Raw genomic sequence first — 25,019 nt, 5'->3', positions numbered from 1 at the left:
ACACACACACACACACACACACACACACACACACACACACACACACACACACACACACACACACACAGGGTGGTGGGGGTATTGTGTGTGTGTATTGTGGGGTAGCAGCATGTGTGGACATGCTTGTCATTCCATCAGTGACAGCTCTCAGCTGTCCTCCTGTCTGCCTCCATGTCCCCGTCTCTGTCCCCCTCTCACGTCCATCTGTCTGTCTGTCTGTCCTCGTTTCCCCTCGGTGCTACGTCTGTCGTCGAGCCTCTCACTGCCCTCTGCTTCTCTATCACGTCGATATAAGACGCATTACTGGAGTCATTACCGAAAGAAAAACTTCCACATGTGTGGGAAATGATGACAGTGTTGATTTGTGTGGATTCAACACACACACACACACACACACACACACACAAGCCCCAGCTGTCTCCCGTGCCTTGAAGTGTGCTGAGAGGTTGGGATGTTGGTGGGTGGGGGAGGTGGAACAGAGAAACCAGAGCTTCAGAGTTCACTTACTGGGTGATTCCCCCATCCCGGTACTCACTTTAACTCCACAGTGACTCTGCTACAGCTTTAGTGCTCACATGTCTGCTTCTGCGTAGAGTCAGTTAGCTCGAGGTTAGATAGCTTGAGACCTGCTAACATTTATTTAACAGATGCTGTAGATTTCAGAGCTGTATTTCCATAAACGTGGTGGAGATATGAACCTCTCTAAGGTCCAGATCTTGCTGGCATGGATTCTGGGTGTACTGGCCGGTAAGTCTTCCTGTGTGGGTTTGTGTGTGTGTGTGAGGGTCTTGGTTTGTTTTTTTTGGCTTCCTGTAGCAACGCAGGTCCTGAAAACATCTGATTAAAGAGGTAAATGTAGTCTTGTTCCCCCGGACCAAAGCTCTTTGAACGATACTACCAACTATAATTAAAAACACCATGTTTATCGGCTCAAAGAGGGATTGACCTGTTGCTTCTACAAGTCTTAATTAAAACTTAATCTATTTGGAAATCAGCCTCCTAGCTGTCTTTTTAATGTAAGCCAATATCTATTCAGTTACAGTTTCATAGGAGATCGTATATATATATATATCACAAATACAAGTTCTCTATGGATAAAGCACTGATCTCTCCAGAGATTGGAGCATGCCCAGTGCCATTGCTCAGAAACAGGAGACAGCTTCCTGACACATGGCCTGGGAACCAAACAAAAAAAAAAAGCTATGAATGCACACTAGGGGTATGCAAAATGAATAAAGTCTTATGGGCATATAGACAATATTGATTTGTCGTGCTATTGTACATTTCAGGGAGAAAAAGCCTTTGAGAAACAGTCTATGGGTAAAAAAAAAACCAGACAAAGTGTTTCATCACTTCAGCAGGAGAATTCTGGATCGTATAAAATATATCATGATGTTACCTGACCCCTGCTACACGCACACCTGAAGAAACATCTTTAACATTCTGCCAGTGTGAAGCAATGACTGTGTTTGGCATTTGTCCTTCAGCTGCCCTAAAAGAAGCAGCTCAGCATCGGTGGCGTTCCTCGCTGAATTCATATTTAAAGGAATTTAATGTAGCCGTTATTGATATTTGTCAGTAGGTTCTGGGTCCAGTGTGTTTGTTCAAGGACACGGGCTTGTTGATGCACACACACTGTGTCTCGGGGGGGATTAAGCCTGTCTAACAAACAGTCTAACAAATTGTGCATCACATTACAGATTTTTTAACTCATCCCTATTCTTGGCTTGATCTTTTTTCCTATCACTTAAACATGCGTGTTCCCCACAAAGTGCATTGTCTGCTATTACTAATTATAATTATTTAAATGCTCAAACAATGTATTTCACACTGCTTTGAAAGAAAGTCATATGACATAGTGTGACTGGTTTATCTGGTAAGGAGCAAAAGGCAAATGAAGAGACCATAACTTCACTCACTGAAAACATCAAATCACATGATCCAAGCCCACCTGGGTGAAGCGTTGGGCTTTTTGCAGAATCTCAAAGAGAACATCTGATTCAAGATTAACTGTAAATGAAATGAGGTGTTGGTAGAGAGAGCAGAAAACATTCCCAGTTGTTCTGCGTGTTGATCACAAGGCCATTAAATTACATTTGAGAGTTAAATTAAGACCTAACAATGTTATCTTCACAAATATGAACAGCAGCTCTGAAAAGGATATAAAAGGTGGAATGAACTGTGTGAACGCTCTCTGATATTCAGTATCATTCAGTGTCACCTTAAATGTCGAGCACAGAGTTTTGATCAGGTGTTAATAGAAAGTGTTTTACATTCTGTAACTCCTTTAGTCAGTACAAACAATACAACTTCCCATTTATTTTGTATTTAAATCGGTACATTCATCAGGGTAGTGTACCTGATTTTAGCTCAGTGTTTATTTTCTTGCTCTTATATAATCAGCAAGATCACCAGTTCATACATTTCAGTAGGAATGTCTTTTATGTATCCTTTCCAATTCAGTGATTTGAGCACTTGCACATTTCCTGAAAACCCAACTGGTGACATATGGATGTGTTGGCCAGACAGAAGTGGTGTGTTAAGATGAATGTGTGCAGCCTTCAAACCACCAGTTGGACATTATCTGCATCGCTGCAGATGTGCAATAAAACTGTGGCTCATTAAATCATTTGAAGGTCTTTATTACCAGATGCTACACTTCCTCTTTGAACAATATTTACTACCTGGAGCTTGTTGGTCAGTATATTGGACGGATTATTCCAGCCGACAAACACGATTCTTTTGTCTCAGGTTGGATGAATGAAGATGTTCAGATGACTTCACAAAGATAAATCACACTGTGGCCTTCTATGCAACTCTTTTGTAAGAGAATCTAACCATTATTCCCATTATGAGTTGGTCAACTATATAACAGATCGGTCTCATTAAGAGATCCCAGCTACAAGTAAGATAAACCGCAGAAATGTTTCAGCTATACAAGATCAACAGAAAGAATATAGAAAAGTATTCAATTCTTGGCTTTCTACATTGCACCGATTTCTTACCATCATAGAGTGCAAAATAGTTAAATTGAGCAACAGGAAGAAGGAATTTATTCATTGACAATAACCTTAATAGAAAAGAATGCAATGCAGCCGGAGGTATTTTGTGATTTGGAGTTAGAGATGTGGCTTTCATCACAGACACACTGTTAAGAGTCCACTAGCTATCTAAAGCCAGACATACCCATTCAACCAGCTTCAACTGAACGATTCAACAATTCATGCCCGTTTTCTGGAGATTACACGGGGAATGTGCACGATTGAAGCAATTTAAGGTTAAATGGTTAAATCTTTTTTTTTCTTCTTTTAAAGCTGTGCTCAAACCCATCATATCAGAAGGACCGATTCACTTTCCTCAACAGCATTTTATTCCCAGCCTGTCACAAGACATTTGCTCAAAAGCTTATTTCAAGGCCACAATATCGTCATGGACTGAAATACAACTAGAAATACTCTCTACACTTCCTGTCCCCTTTCCAGCTAGAAAGGGGGCAGAAAATACAAAAAGAGTCTTAGCACCTTGTATTCTGCAGTGGTGGTTTGGTATCGTACGGAAATTGGAGTTGAGAGTGGGCGATGATTGACAGCTCCAAGTGGCTCCTCTGTCCCGCCTCCCCTTCCATCTATTTTTGTATGTGGCCGGATCAAAGCATCCTCGCAGGACAACGGGAGCAAGGCAGCCGGCGACGGATAGAAAGGACGGCTGACAGCCAGGGAACATCAGCACTGCACACAGAAACGCCACCCGTACACATCACTGAGAAAGATGCCAAAAGAAGAAGAAATCCTGAGCTGTGTGTGTGTGTGTGCGCTAAATGAAACAAGATCCTATAGTGTGCTCAGTTCAGGCCCAGTGTGAATTGCAAGCAGATTCCTATAAGCACTATGCTCATTTGCTGAGTCATATTACAACAAAACTCAGTCGTGCGTTTACTGTGATGACATGAACAAAGGTGATGCAGTCGTCCAATTGTAGTACAAAGTATACTAACAGCAATTCAATCAAGAAAAACCTATATTTGTTTATTAAAATAGATATTGTGTGATACTAAAGTTTTGACCTGAATGTACTAAAGGCAGTATTAGGGGAAAGGTAATCTAATTTAAAAGCAGACAGCAGCATGATGATGAGGTGTGTAGCTGTGCTATTGAATGAATGTGACCAGCTGATGAGAACAGCTGATCATCACGATTGACAGCCCCAAAAAAATAACAGCATGAGATTATGAGTAAGCCTGCGTGAGAGGAGTGAATGTCAGGGTGTATGAGAAATGAATTACAGGCCTAAATATGAAATATAGGATACTGCAATGTTTCTGGCAAATCCAGACCCGTTTCTAAATATATTATCAACAAGTACTGAGCATAGATGTGTTTGGAAATATTCAGAAACTCTTACATTTTAGGGATTTATGTCAACTGTGCGTATCTGGAATTCTCAGATGTTACCATCATCAACAAGTATCAGGTTTGCAAATTCAGTACTTCTCCGGCTCCATTTCATGTTCAAAACAACAAAAATCTAAATCTCAAGTGGGTTAAAAACCTCCTCGGCTACAAAACATACTCATCGTGTATTACTGCTTCAAGTAGCTCGAGGTTTCGACTACTGCAGAATTTTTGGATGATTTAATTTACAGACATAATAACTTCTGGTCAAAACCAAATCACACAGCACTGCTTTTGTTTCTTTGAACTAGTGCAACTTAATTCTGTTATTGAATTAAACATGCCAGCCACATAAAAACACCAAATTGCAGTATTAAAAAAAATGAAAGAAAAGAAAAGAAAACTTCCAGGAACCGAGCAACAACCAAACATGGTATGCTTTCCAAATAAATATGAGGAATACCTCACATTTGGAACAGTTTCATAAAAATGACCCACACAGGTCAGCTGTACTACACGTAGGCCGAAACAATCTTGTCAATGCAATGTCTCCTAAAAGCTTGTGGGGGACAGACATAAGTAAACAAATATTGGATTCGTTCATTAGTATATGAATAAAATATATTTTCCAAAAATCTAGTTCATCGAATCTGGTATATTTTTATGTGTCATATCCCATAGGCATAGCATGATTTATGGGCTCATAAAAGGCATGCTTTTAAAAAAGGAAGCGTAACTCTGTTAACTGGAAACACCTTTTTGTATGAAGAGGTGTTAAATGCAGGTTAAATGTTCTGATCTCTCACTGATCCAGACTTAACGTCAAGAGGATCGGCCGAGGATGGTTTTTCCCCAAACACCCTGTTAACACTCAGATTAGGTTCTGCTCCGAGGACTTATACAGAAAGGTACTTGATCGCAGCGCTTAGACAGCTCATGGGACACTCAGCGCCGAGGCTTTTCACCAGTATGGAACGCCAGTCACTCCACTGCTGTTCCTGTTGATCTGTCTGCATGTGTCTGTCGCTGCCTCTCTCTCTCTCATCTGATATTTCCTGTATCTTCCTGTCTGCCTCTCTTCCAATGCATTCTTTAACTCTCTCAGTCACACCGGAGGGGTTTCGGGTTGCTGGTTGTAAGCCTGGGAAATGTTTGCTGTGTGAATCACAGTTAAAAGCAAACTGCTGGCCTGCCTCTCTCCCGTCAGCTGTGATTTTGGTGCCAGTGTGAAAACATTTGTGGGGACATTGGCGTCAGCTGGATATGGCAACCTGTCACACTGTGTATCTCAGTCAAAGTGAGCACAAAGTGAAATATGTGAACCAGTTTGTCTACAGAATTACAGCTTACGTAACTGACAACATAGTTTGAAAGTTTAAATCCTCCACAGCCCAAATCTGTTTTTTCCACTTCTGCAATATTTTCAGAAGATGTGACTCATCATGTAAAGAGTTCGTAACTAAATAAAGCCTGACTGAAATGTTTGCGTATGTCTGTGTGTCCCATAGGTCCAGTGTTCTGCTCAGAGGATGAGACCCGTCTGGTGAAGAAGCTGTTCACCGGTTACAACAAGGTGGTTCGGCCCGTTAACCACTTCAGTGAAGCCGTCGTGGTCACCGTGGGACTACAGCTGATACAGCTCATCAATGTGGTGAGAGACAGGGAAAGAGTTTGAAATGATGTCACTAAACAGCTCTTTTTTTCCCCCCCTTGTAACTTCTAAGAATACACTGATGACATCAAGTAAAAAGCAGAGAGCTGAACAATCAGCTGATTATGTGGCTGAATTATTTGGTCAAGTGAACGACACACTGGTAGCAAGATTCATCCGGCCAAACTATGTGAAATAAAACCAGAAAATATTCTACAATGAAAATAGCTGTTTTTCCAATTACCATATGCAGCCCACTATAGAAACAAGGTTTCTATCACATGCAGACAGCAAGTCACAAGCTTTAACAACATGTCATGGCACAGCAGCAACCATAATGCAAAGCAAGCCTTCTACTCACAGGAATCCAGCCAGAATGTTAATGAGAAAAAGATGCAACAAGGTGACAGAGAGCTAATGACTATAGGCCAGGCGTGGCAGCCGTGTATGCCTTGGCACTGTAGCACCGGGGTCACAACAGTCATGTCGGCGCTCAGGGAGGGCACGGCGGCCACAAAACACACAAGCAGCACAAAACAAGCACAGTGCAAATTCAAATAAAATGCTCTTACTTTTTGGAGCTCTCCTTCTGCGTCCAGGCTGTAAAGAGGATGACCACGGCACTTCACAATGTATGAAGTGAATGGGATCTAAAGTTTTTAAAAATATCGGCTCAGTGATGGCACGGCGGCCAGAAAACACAAACAGCACAACACAATGAGTATGTCTTACTGTAGCTCTCCCTCTGGGTCTTTAGCTAGCTTTACCAGTCTGTAAAGATGAAAACCATGGCACTGTACACAATGTAAGTGAAAAGGCATTTTTTAAGACAAGCATAAATAATCCTCATGGAAATAAGACAACTCAATTTAGCTTTATCAGCACATTTGCAGACCAAATTATCATAAGTTTTCTAATTTTCACCAGAAACAATGTAGATGGGAACCAGAAGTGGAGTCATCAATAACATCAGTCCCTTATATGTCAAATATTTTGGGGTATACCATCCATATTATAGCACCAGCGTCAGAATAAAACATATCTGCTTATTGATGGCACAGCGGCCAGAAAACATAAACAGCACAACACAAGCACAATGCAAATAATCAATAAGTAGCTCTGAATTTTTGAGCTCTTCTTCCAGGCCTTTAGCCAACTTAACCAGTCAGTAAAGATGAATAGCATGGCACGTCACACAATATCAGTGAGTAGGAATTTAATAAAACAAAGTTTAAATAATTCTCTTATCGACAAAAAAAATCTACATTTATCTTCATCAGCACAATAGAGGATCAATTAATCCAAAGTTTTACAATTTCCAATCCACCAATAGGAACTTCTGAGCACATTAAACTATTGTATGCCTTCTAGGGGTATGCCACCCAGACTATAGGACCATAGTGACAACAAACATATCATATCAGAGATGACACGGCGGCCAGAAAACCAACACAAGCACAATGCAAATACAGAATAAGTTGCTCTTACTTTTGTAGTTCTCCTTCTGGGTCCTCAGCTAGGTTATCCAGTCTGTAAAGAAGAAAACCGTGGCTGAAATGAGACCGTTGACAACAATTAATTATAGCTATAAGCCAATTTGTTGAGTTGATAAGTGAAGGTTAAGATGATTTTTTTTGTCCACCTGCCAATGGCTCTGAGCATGAGCATTGCTGTTTTCCCACACTACTGGCCATACTTAAACACCAAATACAGCTTTTCTATCCATTTACTTATCTTTAATTGTATAATATTGATAAATAACAAGTGAGGATGTTTCATGTGTCATGAATTAATCCAGAAGTATCCACACCTTTTACATAAATGTGATTTATTGTTAAAATGCCACAGAATGTCCATTGTTACAACCCGGCTCTCAGGCTGCAACATGAAGGAGACAAGACCGGTGTATATCTAATAAATAGGTACATTTATTTAACAAATACTATTAACAAATCACAATAACTAAACAAAGCCAACAAAACAGCAGCTGGGTCAGCCAAGGAAAAGCCCCAGGAGGAGAGAGCCTTTATGACTGGGACTCTACGATGCTCAGGTGAACCTGAAAGACAAAGAACCAGCAAACAGGACACAGACCCCTACTGGACCGGAGGGGTCGTCACACCATAAAAACACAAAATAAATAACAATAAGTTACAAAAATGTTAGTTCTATTTTGCCCCAAAATCTCTCACTTGTCTTTGACAGTTTTTGTGTTTCCTTGTCTCTCAGGATGAAGTTAACCAGATTGTGACCAGTAATGTTCGTCTCAAACAGGTAAATGTGACTGTTGAATTTAGGAAATTCTGAATGAATGGCAACAACAATGGAAAATGCAAATAGATAGATTTAACAGGTTTTGGAATAGACTTAATGAGTGATTTTTAAACAGTCCTCAGATGGGAATAAAACAACTAAAGTTGGCTTCATCAGCACATTTAAAGTTTCCCATGTTCACCCCAGAAATGGCTAGATGTGAACCTGAATTGGAATCCGGATGAATACGGAGGCATCAGGAAGATCAGAGTCCCGTCAACCGACATATGGAAACCAGACCTGGTGCTTTACAACAAGTAAACACACTTATCAAACACACACACACACACACACACACACACACACACACACACACCTATACATCCAAATGCCTCCCATGCTTCTCTAACACCCTCCCTCTCCTCTGTCCCCGTCCTCCTCGTCCACAGTGCCGACGGCGACTTCGCCATCATCCATGAGACCAAAGTCCTGTTGGAGCACACAGGGATGATAACGTGGAACCCTCCGGCCATCTTCAAGAGTTACTGCGAGATCATCGTCCTCCATTTCCCGTTCGACCTGCAGAACTGCAGCATGAAGCTGGGAACCTGGACGTACGATGGGCTGCTGGTCATCATCAACCAAGTGAGTGTGATTTGTATATTTTTCTATTTCTATATTTCTCTATTTATATTCAAGGATTCAAGGACTCAAGGATCATTTATTGTCATTATGCAACACAGGGATGCACAACGGAATTCAATTTCAACACAACAAACACATGACAAACAAAACAAAAAGAGTAGTACATTCATGTAGTGCATTTATTGAATTTGCATCATAAGGAATGTAAACAACAGCAACAAAAACATTTCTCTGGGAAGATAATATAATATATATATATATATATATATAATATAATATAATAGGCCGACATCTTCACATTCAAAATTCAACATGAGAAAAAACATTGTCCATCGACTTTGACTGTGTTTGAGCACTGAGCATCATGATGTAAACACAGAGTCCATCTCCTTGGATAGTCCTCTGCACTTTTCTCCAATCAGCACGCTTCCTTTTCAGATATTGATGAATGTATTCTGTCATCTGCTATTAGTGATGAACATAAAAAAATAACAAATAAAGCCAATAATGTTGCAAAATTCATGGGAGCTACCGGCAGCATCATGTACATGAGCTGGGGTTGAAATCGCCGTACATTACATTATCTCCTTCACTCTTCTGTCTCTTAGGACAACGATCGTCCCGACCTCAGTAGCTTCATGGAGTCTGGTGAGTGGGTGCTGAAGGACTACAGGAGCTGGAAACACTGGGTTTACTACACCTGCTGCCCCGAAACGCCCTACCTCGACATCACCTACCATTTCCTGATGCTGCGGCTGCCTCTCTATTTCATCGTCAACGTCATCATTCCCTGCATGCTGTTCTCGTTTCTCACCGGACTGGTCTTCTACCTGCCCACTGACTCCGGTACGTAGACCCCAGTGTGTTCTGGATGGCATTTAGAAACATGTCCAAAAAGTATGTATACCCATTATTCTAGTTGGTACAAGTGAAACATTGCACATTTACTTGGTCATTCGTATTTGGCATATATCAGAGTATTATGAATGTGGAAAAGGTGGAAAAAGCACATGAATCAAATATTTTTACACCATTTTCGGGCCTCTTTCACATCAGGAAAATCCATGAAATCCAACAGGATGTGCTTGTCCTACAAGAACTTGTGATTCTGTATCATTAGAGCATAAATATAACACAAATTAGTTAATCAGTTTGTCTGTAAAGCCCTAACTTGTCACCAGTTTCTGCTACAGGAAGTGATTAAAAGTGTAAAAGTAGCCTGAATGTCCGTCTCTCTGTCTCTTTAGGTGAGAAGATGACTCTGTCCATCTCCGTCCTGCTGTCTCTGACCGTCTTCCTGCTGGTCATCGTGGAGCTGATCCCCTCCACCTCCAGCGCTGTGCCCCTCATCGGCAAATACATGCTCTTCACCATGGTGTTCGTCATCGCCTCCATCATCATCACCGTCATCGTCATCAACACGCACCACCGCTCGCCCAGCACGCACACCATGCCCGGCTGGATACGCAAGGTTTGGTTTTTTTTTGTTTGTAAGCATCTGTGATGATTTAAGAAATGTCGTATGTGACGGAATAAAAGGGAATATGATCGATAGCTGCGTTCGTTTGTCCCTCAGGTCTTCATCGAAACCATTCCCAACATGATGTTCTTCTCAACGATGAAGCGTCCCAGTCAGGAGATCCGGCAGAAGAGGATGTTCCCCACAGACATGGACATCTCTGACATCTCAGGCAAGGATGAAGCTAAATGAGTTTTAGATAATGCCAAATGACCGCAGATCTGAAGAAACACTTACTTAAAACATGAAACAGGTGTACTTTGCTCTTTTTGTAAAAAGACAAATGCACTAAAAAGGTTGCCAGGATGCCGCTTCTCTCTGTATTTTATCTTTATTATCTTTTTAATTATTATGTATTCTCACAAGTATGACCTGTCTCTCCCCTGCAGGTAACCCCACCCCCACCAGTGTCACCTACCAGTCTCCCATCACCAAAAACCCGGATGTTCGCAGCGCCCTCGAAGGGGTGAAGTACATCGCTGAGACCATGAAATCAGACGAGGAATCCAACAATGTAAGACAATGGAAACAAGTGTTTATACAATTCATTAAAACCAGGCATATGGTTATTAAAATAAAAATAAAAATCCTCTATTAAGGAAGCAGAATAGTCTGCGTAATATTGTATTTAAAAAATAAATACTAAATGTTTTAAATATATATATATATTTAAAACATTTAGTATTTTTTTTTTTTTTTAATTGCATATTTTTTAATTTTTAATATATATATATATATATGTCATTGCAGTAGCTAAAGTTTTATTAAAAATGACTACCTTGAGGTTACCAGTCAACCAGCGTAAACTCAAGGAAGTAGCAAAAATAGTCCAGGACATAATGCACCATAAAACCACAACTTTGTCATAAACAAACAAGACATAATGTGTTAATAAGAGAGCCTTTGGACAGAGCCAGGCTAGCTGTTTACCTCTGTTTTCAGTCTTTGTGCTAAGCTAAGCTAACTAGGTTCTGTCTCCAGCTTCACATTTACTGTACAGCCATAAAGAGTCGTATTGATCTTTTTTTTGTCTCTCTGCCAATAAGTGAATTTTCCCAAATGTCAAAATATTCCTTTAAATTTCCATTATATTTTATTAAAATCTCATTTATTATAAGATTTGTCATATTTTTACAAATACCCTGGGAACTAGACCAACAAATGTGGACCAAAAAACACAAAAAAAAATTGCAATGGCATTCAAATGAAATGATAATTGTATGTGTGTCTCGTCTCCTTCCAGGCAGCAGAGGAGTGGAAGTTCGTTGCCATGGTTTTGGACCACATCCTGCTCTGTGTGTTCATGGCCGTGTGCATCATCGGGACGCTCGGCGTCTTCGCCGGGAGACTCATCGAGCTCAACACGCTGTAGAGGACCGACCCACGGGGGAGTCGGGGGTGGTGTCAGGACAGATGTCACATTTAGAGATGCATCAGAAAAGTGTTGTGTCACCAGGTTAATGCATTCACTGACACACAGGAGAACGCAGTTAAATGCAAATCCATGCATCTTAAAGTTCTTGAGGTCTACATGGGTCATACTTGAAGCCATTGTTGTCTGTTATTTCAGGTGTTTTTGTACAGTGTTTTATTGCTGCGATTCACTCTGGAGTGCATGTTATTACTCTTATGTTAAAGCCATATCAGTAATAATGATTTATTTGTTTTGTCATTTCTTTGGCAGCTTGATTTAAGGTTTTTTTTTTGGTTAAAACAGAGCTTTAACACGAGAAGGTTTTCATGTCTGAGGATCAACTGAGGATGGATTCTGTATCATTAGAGAATGCTGTATATTAACATTTAGCGTGGATAGAAAAATAACCTTAACAATGTTTTTTAATTGAATTTAAATCTAACTTGATTGCCAGTTGCATAGACTGAGTCTGGTTGATGACACAGTCTTGGTTTCTATGAGTGCGGGTGAGATTTATTCCTGCCTGGAAGTTTTATTGTTTTGTTTTGCCTGACACTCACTTGACTTCTAAAACGTGTCATTTATATTTATGGGTTACGGTTGTGAATTGTGTAAATATTCATGGGTTAGTGGCAACGTTTGCTTTGTCACTGATGCGTGTAAATTCCTCTTGAATCTGCTGTACAGTTTGTTTAGAGCTCGTTAGCTTCTAATGTTGTTTTTTTTTGATAAATGGTTTCCAACCGTTTCATCCGACTGTGGATTGAAAAGCAGTTTAAACTGATCTGCTGTTACATTTTTCAGTGAAAATCTGTATAAAACAACGAAGAGTTTCTGGTAAATGTGGAGTCAACGAAGGCTATTGAGTTTTACTAAGTTACCAAACCTGACATGAAAGTGATCATTTGATTAAACAAGTAAATAATTGTTTATCCTTTGGGATTAAAGCTGATAAGAATTGTGTGATTCGTAACAAAGTAAATAAAATAAACAGTGACATAACAAAAGCAATATCTCAGCTGCGGTGTTGCTGCCTGAAGGCAACTTGATTTATTTTGCAGCTGTGATTCCTTATGACAAAAAACGATTCAGTTTGGTTTATTAATACAATAAAGTTCTGCTGTAATATTGAATTGATCATTTGTTGGTTTTTTTATATAAATATATATTTGCAGTTTTGTAGACGTGAAAGAGTGATATATAAAATACATTATTTGTGTATTTTATACATTTTTATTGTTGTATTGTTGTATTATAATGTATTGTATTGTATATAACTGGCTTATTACTTAAAAGGAAAACAAACTTATAGTCATGACTGTAAACTTTGTAGGTCACATTTCTCTTGACAAACTAATTTTAGGACAAAACACTGTGTTGATGATTAGGATTCAAAGAACGACACACGTTGGTTATAGACTGAGAAAATCTAAATGTTCTCACCTTAACTCATTTCAATTTCGACCAAAACTAAATCAATCTGTATGTCGGACATGGAGAGCGTTTAAGAACCACAACTATCGGCTTCCTTCCTTGTTTTAAAACTTTTATTAGGCGTGCCATGCGCACACTTAACCACAGCCAGCGTTGGCAGAAAGGTAACTGAGAAATCTAGCAGAGCAAAACAAAAAGTACAAATGCAAAGTGAACAGGTATAAAGCCAGTCTGTGCAGGAGACAAAGCAGAATCTGAGACGTTTTTTTTTAAAATATGAAATATAAGTGACAGATTCATATTTAGAACGTTCAGCATATTTTTTATCAATAGCAGGTTAATTATGTGGGATATAAAAGCTTGTAAACACTCGTGCCATCAAAGATCTGAACGTCAAGCTGTGGAGTCTTTCAATTCATCACACGGTTTCTCCTCAACATTCAACAAACGTTTTGTCCAAAAGCACTTCTGCTGCGAAGTACAGATTCAAACCAGTAACTAGAAACACACACAATTAGTGTGAAAATCCAAAACTAAAAACACATTTAAATACATATAAAAAAGAATTGAATGTGTTGTCGTTGTACACCTCAAGAGTATTTAGTCCACTTAGCCTGTGTGTGTTTCTAGTTCCACATCTGTACGACGCAGCTGATGCCACATATTTACATTTGCATAGACACTCGTTCTCCTGGTTCTATTTAATAACAAAAGAGGAAATTGTTGTCAAAAACACAATGTGCTAGTGCTGGCCAAATAAACCTTAATTCTTATGTTGCTACGGTAGGTAGACATAGTGCAGATTACACTGTTAACTCATGTAAATAACAGTAGGCACACACAAAGTACCTACTGAGAGTGCACACATTTAAAACAGAATGTAATCAAAAAGGAGAAAACACATCCCTATATAGTTCTACCAATGCTACCGATGCTTTTAAAAAGTGATTACTCCTCGAAATGTTTAAAACCAAAACAGTGCAGCAATACCCCAACAGATAAAAACACAATGCGGCCAAATAAATACAAAGAGACACTCAGTGCAAATGACGTCAGGAAATACAGGTGACATAACAGTGCATTTGGCAAATAATGATCATTTATAATAATCCTACGAAGGACTAAGATTGGCAATAACCAGATAGAGATGAACTGGCAGTTTTAGCTCTTCAAAAAGTTTAGTTCAGTTTGTTCAGAAGCTCCTTCGCTCATCAACACTGATGCTATCCTCAAGCTACTAAACTAGCGTAGGTAGACACGCCCCTCTTTAAAGAAAGGTCTGTATAAAAACCTAATTGTAGAGGTTCTCCAAAAAATGTGCTGAAGAATAAATGTCAAGAGAAATAAGACATGAAGAGCTCACATAAAGCAGCGGGGTTATACTGAATGGTTTTTAACCACACATTTAAAATAGTCTCCAGACAAACATGCACCTCTGCTAAAAACACACGTTGTTGAGTTCAGTGATTGGGTGTTGCACACTGTTTTACTGAAGTAATAAAGTGGGACATTTTAACATAGGTGAAGATAATTTGCTGCTGATAAAAGTTGGCTGGATTTCATGTAACTTTCCTCAACGACAAAGAGGAAACAAAGGCATCAATGTGGAGACTTTTAGACTTTTGGTGAGTATGGTGGATTTAATTGCAGATCTGAGTGCAGCTAACGAGGAGAACTGCACACACTGCAGTTTTCTGGGTAACTGCTCATTTCCCAGATACCACTTGTCTGGGACGAGCTGCTAAAACATCATTAAAAAAAATAACTAAAATCCAGAGGAATAAAATATAAAATGTCAGTATTAAAAAAAACTTTAAAATGAAGAGAAATAAGATTTGTCAGTGGTTGGTATAATGTCAGTATTACAAATGTATCTTAGATGTTTTAATAGCAGGCTATGAGCTTGTATGGGGGATTAAAAAGACAAGACAAAGACGGCTAAAGCAGTATCTTGAAACTTTGATGTCCTGGTTTACAATAGGAGCGTCTTAAGATGCTTTTTGTTTGCTTTAATGTGTTTCTAACAACCCAACAAAACAATAAATAACTTGAAACACCACACTGGGTGGAGAGTCAGCAAAATAAAGAATCAGGAGATTTCAGATTTCAGCATGTTTTTGCTACAACTGAGGACATTTGTGAACCAGCAGTTCTATCTAAAAATCACAATTTATCATTAACAAATCATACAGCAGCCAGCCAACTAAATACAACCTAAAACAACCTCAGAGTGTGAATCAAACAATACTGAAAACATAACTAGGTTATTCAACACTTCTAGAGCAACATCAGCAGCAGACTGCTCTCTCCAGAAACAGCTTCAGGATTTAAACTACAATCATCAATCCGACACCTTCCCAGTGAACCAAACCCAGCAGTTAAGGCCATCATACGTTGGCTTCATTTTAGGCAATATCGTGGGACAATTCTACTTTAATGTGTGATGAATATGATGCATTAACTCAGAATACACACCATTTTACACATCATCTGCATAATCTACAAACTGACACAAGTGTGATGTCGTTTTTTTTGGTTGCTAGGAAGAACAATATAATCAAACAGCTGTTTGGTGACAATCCTTGTCCACTTATATTGCTTTAAAATGCCACCTGTCTATCATGGCCCAGTACCAACACCTCCCGTTTGGACCGGCGTCCCCGGTCCTCTGCTGGACTCTCTGCCACTACGATGGCTGAGACTCGGTCTCACGGGGGCCGCTGTGACTCTGCTCTACTTCCATCTCTTCCTCCTCCTGGACCACTTTTTCTTCCTCCTCTTCCTCCACCTCTTCCTCCTCCTCCTGCTGCTGCTGCTGCTGTGGCGGCTGCTGCTCCTCTGATTGGCTCTCACTCTCTACTTCTTTAGTGGGTCCTTCGTCTTCCCCCAACTCTCTCTCATCTGAGGGGAAGAAATGCAAGTTAGGACGTGTATATGAGCAGTAAATGAATAGACAGAACAGTGACGTGTGAGAGAAAAGAGTGAGCGTCTCAGACAGTGTGAATAGTTCGCAATGCAACACACGATTGGTTGTTGGGAGTTAAAATCAGTGGTGAAATCAAAGACAATTTAAAGCATTCCCTTTGTTATGGTTGGGAGAAGTGGAGAGCGTAAGAGGCGTTAAGAACATCTCTTAAAATCTCCCTCCTCTTATCCAACGACACCGCCTTCAGGAGGATAATTAAAACCAAAAGATGTCTCCGTTCAACTCAAACAAAACCCCTTTCATCATCACAATCAACACCAGAATCATTGGATCTTAATGTAAAGCTTAGTGTGTGTCACTGTGGATCTAAAAATGAAATAGGATTCTCAACCTAAATACACCATTATTACAGGAGGCGGCTTCTAAGGAAAATCACATGACACACGTCACCTGCTGGACTGAAATTCAGATCTGAATGCAAAAGAACTAAGATACTTACTTTAAATACAAGATAAAAATGGGACCTTAATAATGGGATGAGCAACATGAAGATCATAAGAAAGTATTGGGCACTCTAATGACAACTGGGATTTGTAGAAATCTACTTAAGTTAAGATTAAAACCACTAATTGGAGCTTTTATATTAAAAAAGTTTACCTAAAGAAATACATTTTGTCTGATTGGGGGTTGAATGATCATAGAAATATAGAAATATAAATAAGGATTTTTTTTACATGAAGTGACCAGGCACAAACTCTGAGATTTTACTTTTAACTTTAGACATTAACTTTTGGAGATAGGAGAGCAAATCAATCAATTCTGAAGTGTATTTTGTGCACACAGTAAACACCAGATCTGGGTCAAACAAGAGTATTTTTTTATCCTAAATTTGCTGAACAAATGTTTAAGATTCAGGACAATTCAGACAACAACAGATCAGTCGTTTAGTGTCTGTGTTTTTCTAAACTTTGCCAGATTCATTTGAATTCTCTGAATAAAATCAAATGTATTTGGAAACACTGCTGGACCCAGGTCTGATACAAAAAAACATCCAATAACTCTCTCAGCCTTTAGAGCTTTTTAGTGTGATTAGAGGGAGCAGATTGTTGTTGGCATTGGGCCGTTCTACCGTGTTATGGATTCTACAGCGGAGAAAATGGATCCATTCTGGGGTAATCAAGTTTAAATTAAGCCGCGTCAGACAGTGCAGGGAGAGGAGGGGAACCTGGACTCTGCAGGGGTCGGTTCTGAGGGTTCGTTGGATTCTGCTGGATCCGGAAACTGTGGACCAATTTCCACGGAGCCGGAGCCTTGGCTAGAGGCAAGAAAGCCACTGGTCACTACAACGCAACACGGTTAGTGTGCTCACAGGTCGGACTCAGGAAATGTGGTGAGGTACGTCACTGTTGCTGTTGTATACTGTTGTACTTGCCTGATTACTGCAAGAATACATTTGTAATAAGTATACCAACTATTATTTGGGTAAGACATACACTCTGTAACTGGCACGCCCCTCTGCAGACGATCAAAAGAGAGCAAGCTAAGAAATTAGCATTATTTCTGGTTACTAGTTTGTGTTCGACCACCATGACAACAAACAAGAAGGTTGTCTGCACCTAAAAGGAAACAATTGAATTTTTTCAACTGATTTAATCTGGTAAAAAACATGATTAATCATATTGAGAGATTATCTCATGCTAGTCGTATTTCTAGCAGTTCTAACATAACAATTTCTTAAAAACTCTGTTGCTTCCTTTAGCAAAGAGGATGGTGATATTTGAAGGTGGGGGTGTCTCACCTCTGCTGGCTCCTTGCTCACTAACAACTATATGAGGGTAGAAGTCGACATCATTAATGTTTGGGGAAAGAATCAAACACAAACTAATGAGAAAAGGTCAACTGAAGACTTTAACACGAGCGGTTAAGACATGGAGTAAGTAACATTAAGATGCACAGAACGGTGAGGAGACCTTGTCTTGCTGGCATCTGTGTTTTTTGTTTTTTTCCAGTACCTCCAGAGGGGGGTGCACTCTCCTCCGTGTCTGTCCCAGTACGCGGCGTTGGTCCAGGGGAACGCGATTCTGCCCGCAGCCTCCTCTCGTAGCTGAACTCTGGAAGCCTGGGAGCCTGAGGGCGGGTCTTCCTGGCCGGATTCAGGAAGTAGCAGTACGCACAACGGAACGCTGAGGGGAATGGACGTATACAAAGAAAAGAGAAAGAAAGAAAACAAGAAAGAGAGAGATTAGAAGGAGAGATTGTATAATTTTACAAACCTGCAAAGCCCAAGTATTGAAATTCATGATTCCAATCTGCATTATAATAACTTCCTGAAGAGTCTAATCTCAAACATTTGCATTGTGTTCTCTTTCAATCAAAATGTTTTTTCTCTTTAAATGCAATGGTGTGTTTCTGTTCTTACCGAGATATTCAAACTCTTCTTTCAGAGCCATGCCGTTATGAGAAAAGCACTGCTGGCAGATCAAAGCATATCTATAAGAAGGAAGGAGGGAAAGAGTCAGACACTGTTTGATCAAATACTTTTGCAATGTTCATTACATTCAAGGAGTTATTGAGTAAAAGTTCATTTCCATTCATCTTCCTCTTCTACTTGTGTCAGTGATTACCTGTTCCCCACAGCATGTACTTTACTTTTCAATCAAAAGTTAACATATAGGAATCTGCAGACTGTTAAATGAGAATATGAGTTTGGGTGTAAGTTAGAAGCTACTCCCACAGAAGGGTCTTTACCTGTTCTGTGGTCCGTCCCCGACCAGGTATTCAATGACTCGGTCCACGGCTCCCTGTCTTTGGGCAGGATGGGTCTTGCTAATGGAGGACCTGGTGGGTGCATGCCTTTAAAAGAAAAGGCAGATGGAAATGAATAGACAAAAACACACAGAAGAATGGACTGATCTTCTCTAATCCAGAAATATTATAGCACATTTCAATGAGATTCAAGGTTTTTACATTTCAGTTCACAGACTCATAATTATGTGCAGAGTTGGAGCCTAAATTCACCGCATGGATCTTGGAAAACCCAACTAAGACTGCAGAATCCAGCCACAGCAGCTGTTTCTTTTTAATGCACAAGTAGAAGCATTCATTGCACGGTGCATTCAGAGGCTTTACGACCTACCTACTCCTGGAATAGGAGAGCAGGGGGTCCTGGGTATTGCCCCCTGGAACACGGAGGGCGACAGAGCAGATCTCTCCGGTGGTCCTCCTGGAGCTGAGAGAGGAACAGGTTCTGTAGGGAGAGCGACACGATGTAAAGACGTATACACATGTCTAAAACAACCAAGTCAAAGGCAACTGGGCGTTCTGTTCAGTCCAGTTGCCTTTGATTCAGTGCTTCGGCCAGAATCTGAGAATCTCCATGGACCTGTAATACTCCTCAGCGGAAGAACACAAGTGACAAGCTCTCACGGCAAACTCACGGTGCTTTGTGGGACCAGCATCAAAGCTGATGCACTTACAAACTGTGATGCTTCGTCATACTTAGTGTTAAGTATCTCTGTTTGGCCCCCTTACCCACAGGTGTGCCCCCTGGTCCCAATGGGGGCCGAGCTCCAGGTAGGGGAGTCATTGCCATTGTGCCCGGGGTGCCCATCGGGGTCATCATGGGTCTCATTTGCATCCCTCTCTGTCGGATCTCTGCAAACAGGAGAGGAATTATAACAGAATTTGGTCATTTTCAGATAAAGAATTTGATGTTGCAATCCGATCTTTAGTGAGAAGGAATACATTTTCATAGCTCTCATCTTCAGCACTACTCAACAAATTTAAAACGTGATTTATCTATTTGTCGTGTACTGATGTGTGTCATACCTTGTCCTGGCCTGGGTGTCATCTGAGGACGCACTGGAGTGGACTCCAGCTCCTACAACATAACAGAAAAAAAAAATAAAAACAAAGTCAAACAAAAAAAACCACTAAAAAACAATGATACAGCAAAAACAAAAAACAGCACTCACAGCCTTCTTCTTAGCGTCGGGATCAAAACGTTCCAGGATGAGTTTGGCGTTTTTGTATGTTTCTGTTTCCATCACTTCCTCCAGCTGTGAACGCAAACAAGGGAAAGTTTAGTCTGTTAGTTAAAACACAAATGAACCCTGGAGATAAACTTGGCCAGTATCATTTTATGATTAGCATAACCCAAATCTTGTAAAATTCCCCCACTACATAACATCCCAACTCTCTTTGAACAAGTCAGTAAAAGACACATATATTAAATGATAAGGGTGAAAAATTGGATACTTACAATCTTTTTTTTGGAAACCTTTAAATCTTCCAATTTATCATCTAGAAAAAAAGGAGCAGAATTTTTTATCAGTTTAATCTAAATCCAGTAAAATATACTATGTCAAACATATTTGGAAATGGTGTATACTCATGTTTATTATGTGCAGTTCATCATGCCATGTAGTGATTACATTTTTATGTTTAGAACACAAATGCCATGTTTGAATTAAAGAGCAAACTGTAAAATCAAAGCACTTTCATATGGTACTATTCCATGAGTTTGAGTGCACAACGGGGAAACAGAGGTCATAAAATTCTGTAACAATGCACAGACATTTGGTGAGTTCTAAAAGCAACAACAGTTTTGTGTTGTGTTGTGTTGTGTTAGCTGGATGGATAGATGAACAACTTACTGTTTCTCTCAGTGCGTTTGGAAAACAGAAAGACCAACAACTTCCTGATGAACCACACCCTGATGACGAGGAAGAAAAAGAAAAAGCCAGGATATAGATGCTGCTCTTAATCATCAGCTTCAGATTCAAACTTGTTAACTAACGTTATTATGCATAGAAGGAACAGGGTATTAAATTAATACTAGATTGAAGATGGTTGTGAAGGATATTGTAAAACAACGTGAGCACTCACAGCACAGGGTATATGAAGAACGGCAGGGCCATGGCTATTCTCTGCAACCATTGTTCAGGTAGGTAGAGACAGTACACCACCAGAGAGGTCATCAGGTACATGACTGACGAGTAGAAGAGCAACCGGCCGACCCACAGCTGCAGACATATCCACGTAAAAACAACACGGTGAGAGAGAAGAAACAGCAAATCCAGAATATCTCTTCACATCCTGGATGTTTTTCCGACTCTACCTTTTGCAGACGTTGGTTTTTGGCCCTGAACTCCTCCAGCTCTTGGATCTCCTACAAGGGAAACATGGAGGTTAAAGGTTATTTAAACAGTGTGCAAAGAATCTCAAGTAATCATACGTTAGGTTTAGAGCTCACCAATTGGGAGTTTGCAGGAAATCTATTTCCTTAATTTAAAGTTCTATTCGTTCTCCGAATATGAGTTTCAGGTTCCATCTTCAGTACATTAGTGACCTTTCTCATGAAGCAGGATTGAGGACATTCCTGCCTCGTGCTCAGTGTGATCATCCCGTAATTCAATCATTCTGCTTTTGAGAAAGATCCCTGATTGATTGTATTACTGTACATCTTCATTATGAGAAACTAAAATGCAAACTGGGCATGCATGCAGCATTTGACTGCACTCAATCTATACAAGAAACACAGAGATACTGAGTGACTAAGAAAGACAGAAATCAGAGACAGAGTTTAGTCAGTACCTTGTCAATGTTCTCCAGCTGCTCAACTGTGGTTGGCTTCGTCTGGAATGAGGATAAAGATCAGAAAATCACCATCGGGTTCATCAGTCAAATTAACAGACAAAGTATTGGTGAGGCTCACAGACGACACAGATTCACAACTGATTGACTTGTCAGTAATCAATCAACCCTGTTTGTGTAAACACATTTACTTCTGACTCATCAAGGGGTCAGATCTTCGTTCACTGAAAGATGTTGGCTGAATGTAATTTAAAAAAAAAAGGCAACTTCAGATTTCTCTTCATTTGTAGCTCTTTTATACTTCCTCCTCTCTTTCTGAAAATTAATAAATTCAAAAACCTAAGTGTTCAACTTTCTATTTCTAACCCTCTCTGGCTCTGTCCCTCCTTTTCACTTTGACTTCTCCAGTATGTCTTAAAATAGCACATGAACTTCATTTAGCTCGGGTGCAGGGTTCACTGTGTCGACATCATCTCACCTACTTTCATCACTTAAGTAGAATACAAGAACAAATCTATTAAGATTCAGTGTTGGGAACTTAGTTTTTGTCTCACTGTTCACGGCTTGTGAAGTAAAGTTATTCAGTTGTTCAAATAATAAGAAAAGGAGCAGAGGCTTATTGATTTCTGTCTATATACAATTGCTGCTTGTATATTTTGGAACTGCTGTTAAGATTTCATGAATACTGGCTGATGCACTGCAAGACTTGGCCCCATGCCAAATATCAGCCATCTTAAATCCCTGTTATGAAAGTGAAACTTTTAGATGTCGGTCCCAGCTTTCTCCATGAAAAGCTCGGCCAACAACATCAGTTTTACTATCGTCTTAAAAAAGACTTTCATTAAGATTTGAAACCTGTATTAGTCTTGCCTCATAACTGTTGTTCTTATCTTGCATGGTGTCTGTATTGTGCCCTGTTAACTCCTTGATTTCCCTTTCTTGTTTTGTACTTAAACCTGAAGTGTTTTTCTTAGCATTCCTCTCATCCACTTACCTTCCATCGGGATATCAGGGCCCCCATCTCTGTAAATTACAGTAGTCTCCTCCTGTTCCTTTGGTTCACTATGGAACAGAAAGTCTCTTTTAGCACATGATCCTGGCTACAGTCAAACAATTTATGCTGCTGATGTCAAACTCCACATTTAAGCCTTGCTTTGAAATTAAACCCGCTTACGTCATCACAGGATTTAGCAAGATCCCTATAGAAAAACTATTTACAATGCTTGCCATTGTTGCTGTGGATTTACTAAGCAATCTTTGCTTACGGCTCCTTGTATAACTAAAAGAACACAACAAAGACGTAGTTTATTTCAAATGACATATTCTGCACTGACGGGCTGTTTATTCTACATGGCCAATAAAACAACTGTGAAATAAGTTAAACTATGACCTATCAGACCATGATTCAGTCATTTTTACACATGCTTGAAGTCCCTCGTTTGTCTGCTGTTGTTGTATCACAGCTTTCATTACAGCAAGAGAAAAGATTATAAGAAACCATGTGCCTATCTCCAGGCCACGGTCAAGCCCTGTTGTTGCACTTATTGTATTCATATTAGTCTGTTGCACTTATTATATTCATATTAGTCTGTTGCACTTATTGTATTCATATTAGTTTGTTGCACTTACTGTATTCATATTAGTCTGTTGCACTTATTGTACTCGTATTAGTCTGTTGCACTTATTGTATTCATATTAGTTTGTTTCTGTACTTTTGCTCTGGTTTATGCTTTAAGATGCTTGTTTAAGAAAGGAGATGCACTTATGACTTCTGGTGACTAGTAGTTCTCTTGAATACCTATGTTGAATACACTTATTGTAAGTCGCCTTGGATAAAAGCATCTGTTAAATGACTGTAATGTAATGTAATGTATTGGTGAGGCTCACAGACGACACAGATTCACAACTGATTGACTTGTCAGTAATCAATCAACCCTGTTTGTGTAAACACATTTACTTCTGACTCATCAATGGGTCAGATCTTCGTTCACAGAAAGATGTTGGCTGAATGTAATTTAAAAAAAAGGCAACTTCAGATTTCTCTTCATTTGTAGCTCTTTTATACTTCCTCCTCTCTTTCTGAAAATTAATAAATTCAGAAACCTGTAATGTAATGTGCAGTGTTTTCCATAACATGACTTTAAGCAGTAACAGCATACATCCTGGACTTCACATTTTAAATTACTAAGTGCATATCTTCCTAAATCTACTAACTAATTTGCTTTTTATACATTTGCAAACAGCTTGCATGCTTTGCACTCCTATAAACCACATTTACACTCCAATACTTTGCATTAAAAAGGTCTTTATCTCTACTTGTGATCTGTCTAAGCTGATACAGTAAAACACATAAAAGATATTAATGATATGCATGTATATATAATGATATAACATGTTACAACTCAAAGCTATCTGCAGGAACATGCTTAATGCTTAATACACCTTTACAGTTAGCATGGATGCTAATGTTAGCTGCCAGTGCTGTCTGCAGGCAACAGCTAGCATATGCTAACTCAGCTAGCTAGCACAATAACAATAACAGGCTGGCATGGTCACGTGTAACACACTGTATTTAAGGTTGTTCTTCTTAAGGGCTTTCTTTTTAATACATACTTACATCTGGCGGTGTTTACGTGTGAGCCAGCCGGCCATTTAGTGGAGTTACAGCTGGAACTACAACACTGACGCTGCTAGCTGAACGGGACAGCTCCACAGCCAATCAGAAGAGAGCTAGCGGGGAGGCGCGACGTGATGACGTAATCTTACGCACGACGTCAAACCCCCCGGGAGCAGAGGTTGATTTTTTTTGTTTCCCAGAGGGCTTTGCGTTGTAGTTCTTTCTGGCCTTTTTTGTCCGGATGTCTGAAACTTATACTCTTAGAAATAAATATAATTTAAAAAAAAATAAAGGAATTTGTAACATTTTATGAAATATGTATGTTACATAAAATGTAAAATATAAAAATATAAATTTAATGTAAGATTAAAAATAATATAATAAAAATGTGATTTATATATATATATAAATCACATTGTTTACCACATAATTCCATATGTGTTCCTTCATAGTTTGGATGTCTAAAAATAAAGAAAAACCATTGAATGAGAAGGTGTGTCCAAACTTTTGACTGGTACTGACTGGTATATATATATATATATATATATATATATATATATATATATATATATAT

At 39.4% G+C, this 25,019-nt stretch overlaps 2 protein-coding genes across 2 annotated transcripts; one reads left to right on the top strand and one right to left on the bottom strand.

Moving 5' to 3' along the window:
• The first annotated feature begins 692 nt into the window (after nucleotides 1-692).
• On the top strand, nucleotides 693-11,831 carry chrna1 (cholinergic receptor, nicotinic, alpha 1 (muscle)). The gene is made up of 10 exons (XM_054599728.1): nucleotides 693-747; nucleotides 5,900-6,042; nucleotides 8,272-8,316; nucleotides 8,503-8,612; nucleotides 8,745-8,940; nucleotides 9,549-9,786; nucleotides 10,188-10,411; nucleotides 10,517-10,631; nucleotides 10,849-10,973; nucleotides 11,703-11,831. Exons 1-10 carry the CDS (start codon nucleotides 693-695, stop codon nucleotides 11,829-11,831), a joined length of 1,380 nt encoding a protein of 459 aa, XP_054455703.1.
• Nucleotides 11,832-13,408: 1,577 nt separating this feature from the next.
• On the bottom strand, nucleotides 13,409-24,587 carry lnpk (lunapark, ER junction formation factor). Its single transcript, XM_054599726.1, is given in 17 exon segments — nucleotides 13,409-16,208; nucleotides 17,459-17,548; nucleotides 18,246-18,416; nucleotides 18,653-18,723; nucleotides 18,982-19,036; nucleotides 19,039-19,086; nucleotides 19,370-19,480; nucleotides 19,765-19,887; nucleotides 20,062-20,113; nucleotides 20,208-20,291; nucleotides 20,495-20,535; nucleotides 20,889-20,947; nucleotides 21,121-21,257; nucleotides 21,353-21,403; nucleotides 21,829-21,870; nucleotides 22,823-22,890; nucleotides 24,446-24,587. Coding segments are annotated over 16 exon segments (1,377 nt in total). The 5' UTR covers nucleotides 22,850-22,890; nucleotides 24,446-24,587; the 3' UTR covers nucleotides 13,409-15,993.
• Between the last annotated feature and the right edge of the window lie 432 nt (nucleotides 24,588-25,019).

This window comes from Anoplopoma fimbria, chromosome 6, assembly GCF_027596085.1.
Source record: "Anoplopoma fimbria isolate UVic2021 breed Golden Eagle Sablefish chromosome 6, Afim_UVic_2022, whole genome shotgun sequence".
Lineage (NCBI taxonomy): Eukaryota > Metazoa > Chordata > Actinopteri > Perciformes > Anoplopomatidae > Anoplopoma > Anoplopoma fimbria.
This window is presented reverse-complemented; position numbering and strand designations above follow the sequence as displayed.

Excerpts from the sequence above, each read along its gene's own strand:
- chrna1 (XM_054599728.1), top strand. The coding sequence starts at position 693 with ATGAACCTCTCTAAGGTCCAGATCTTGCTGGCATGGATTCTGGGTGTA. Across the intron at positions 9,787-10,187 it reads CTACCTGCCCACTGACTCCG|GTGAGAAGATGACTCTGTCC; the intron begins GTACGTAGACCC and ends CTGTCTCTTTAG. Across the intron at positions 10,632-10,848 it reads GGACATCTCTGACATCTCAG|GTAACCCCACCCCCACCAGT; the intron begins GCAAGGATGAAG and ends TCTCCCCTGCAG.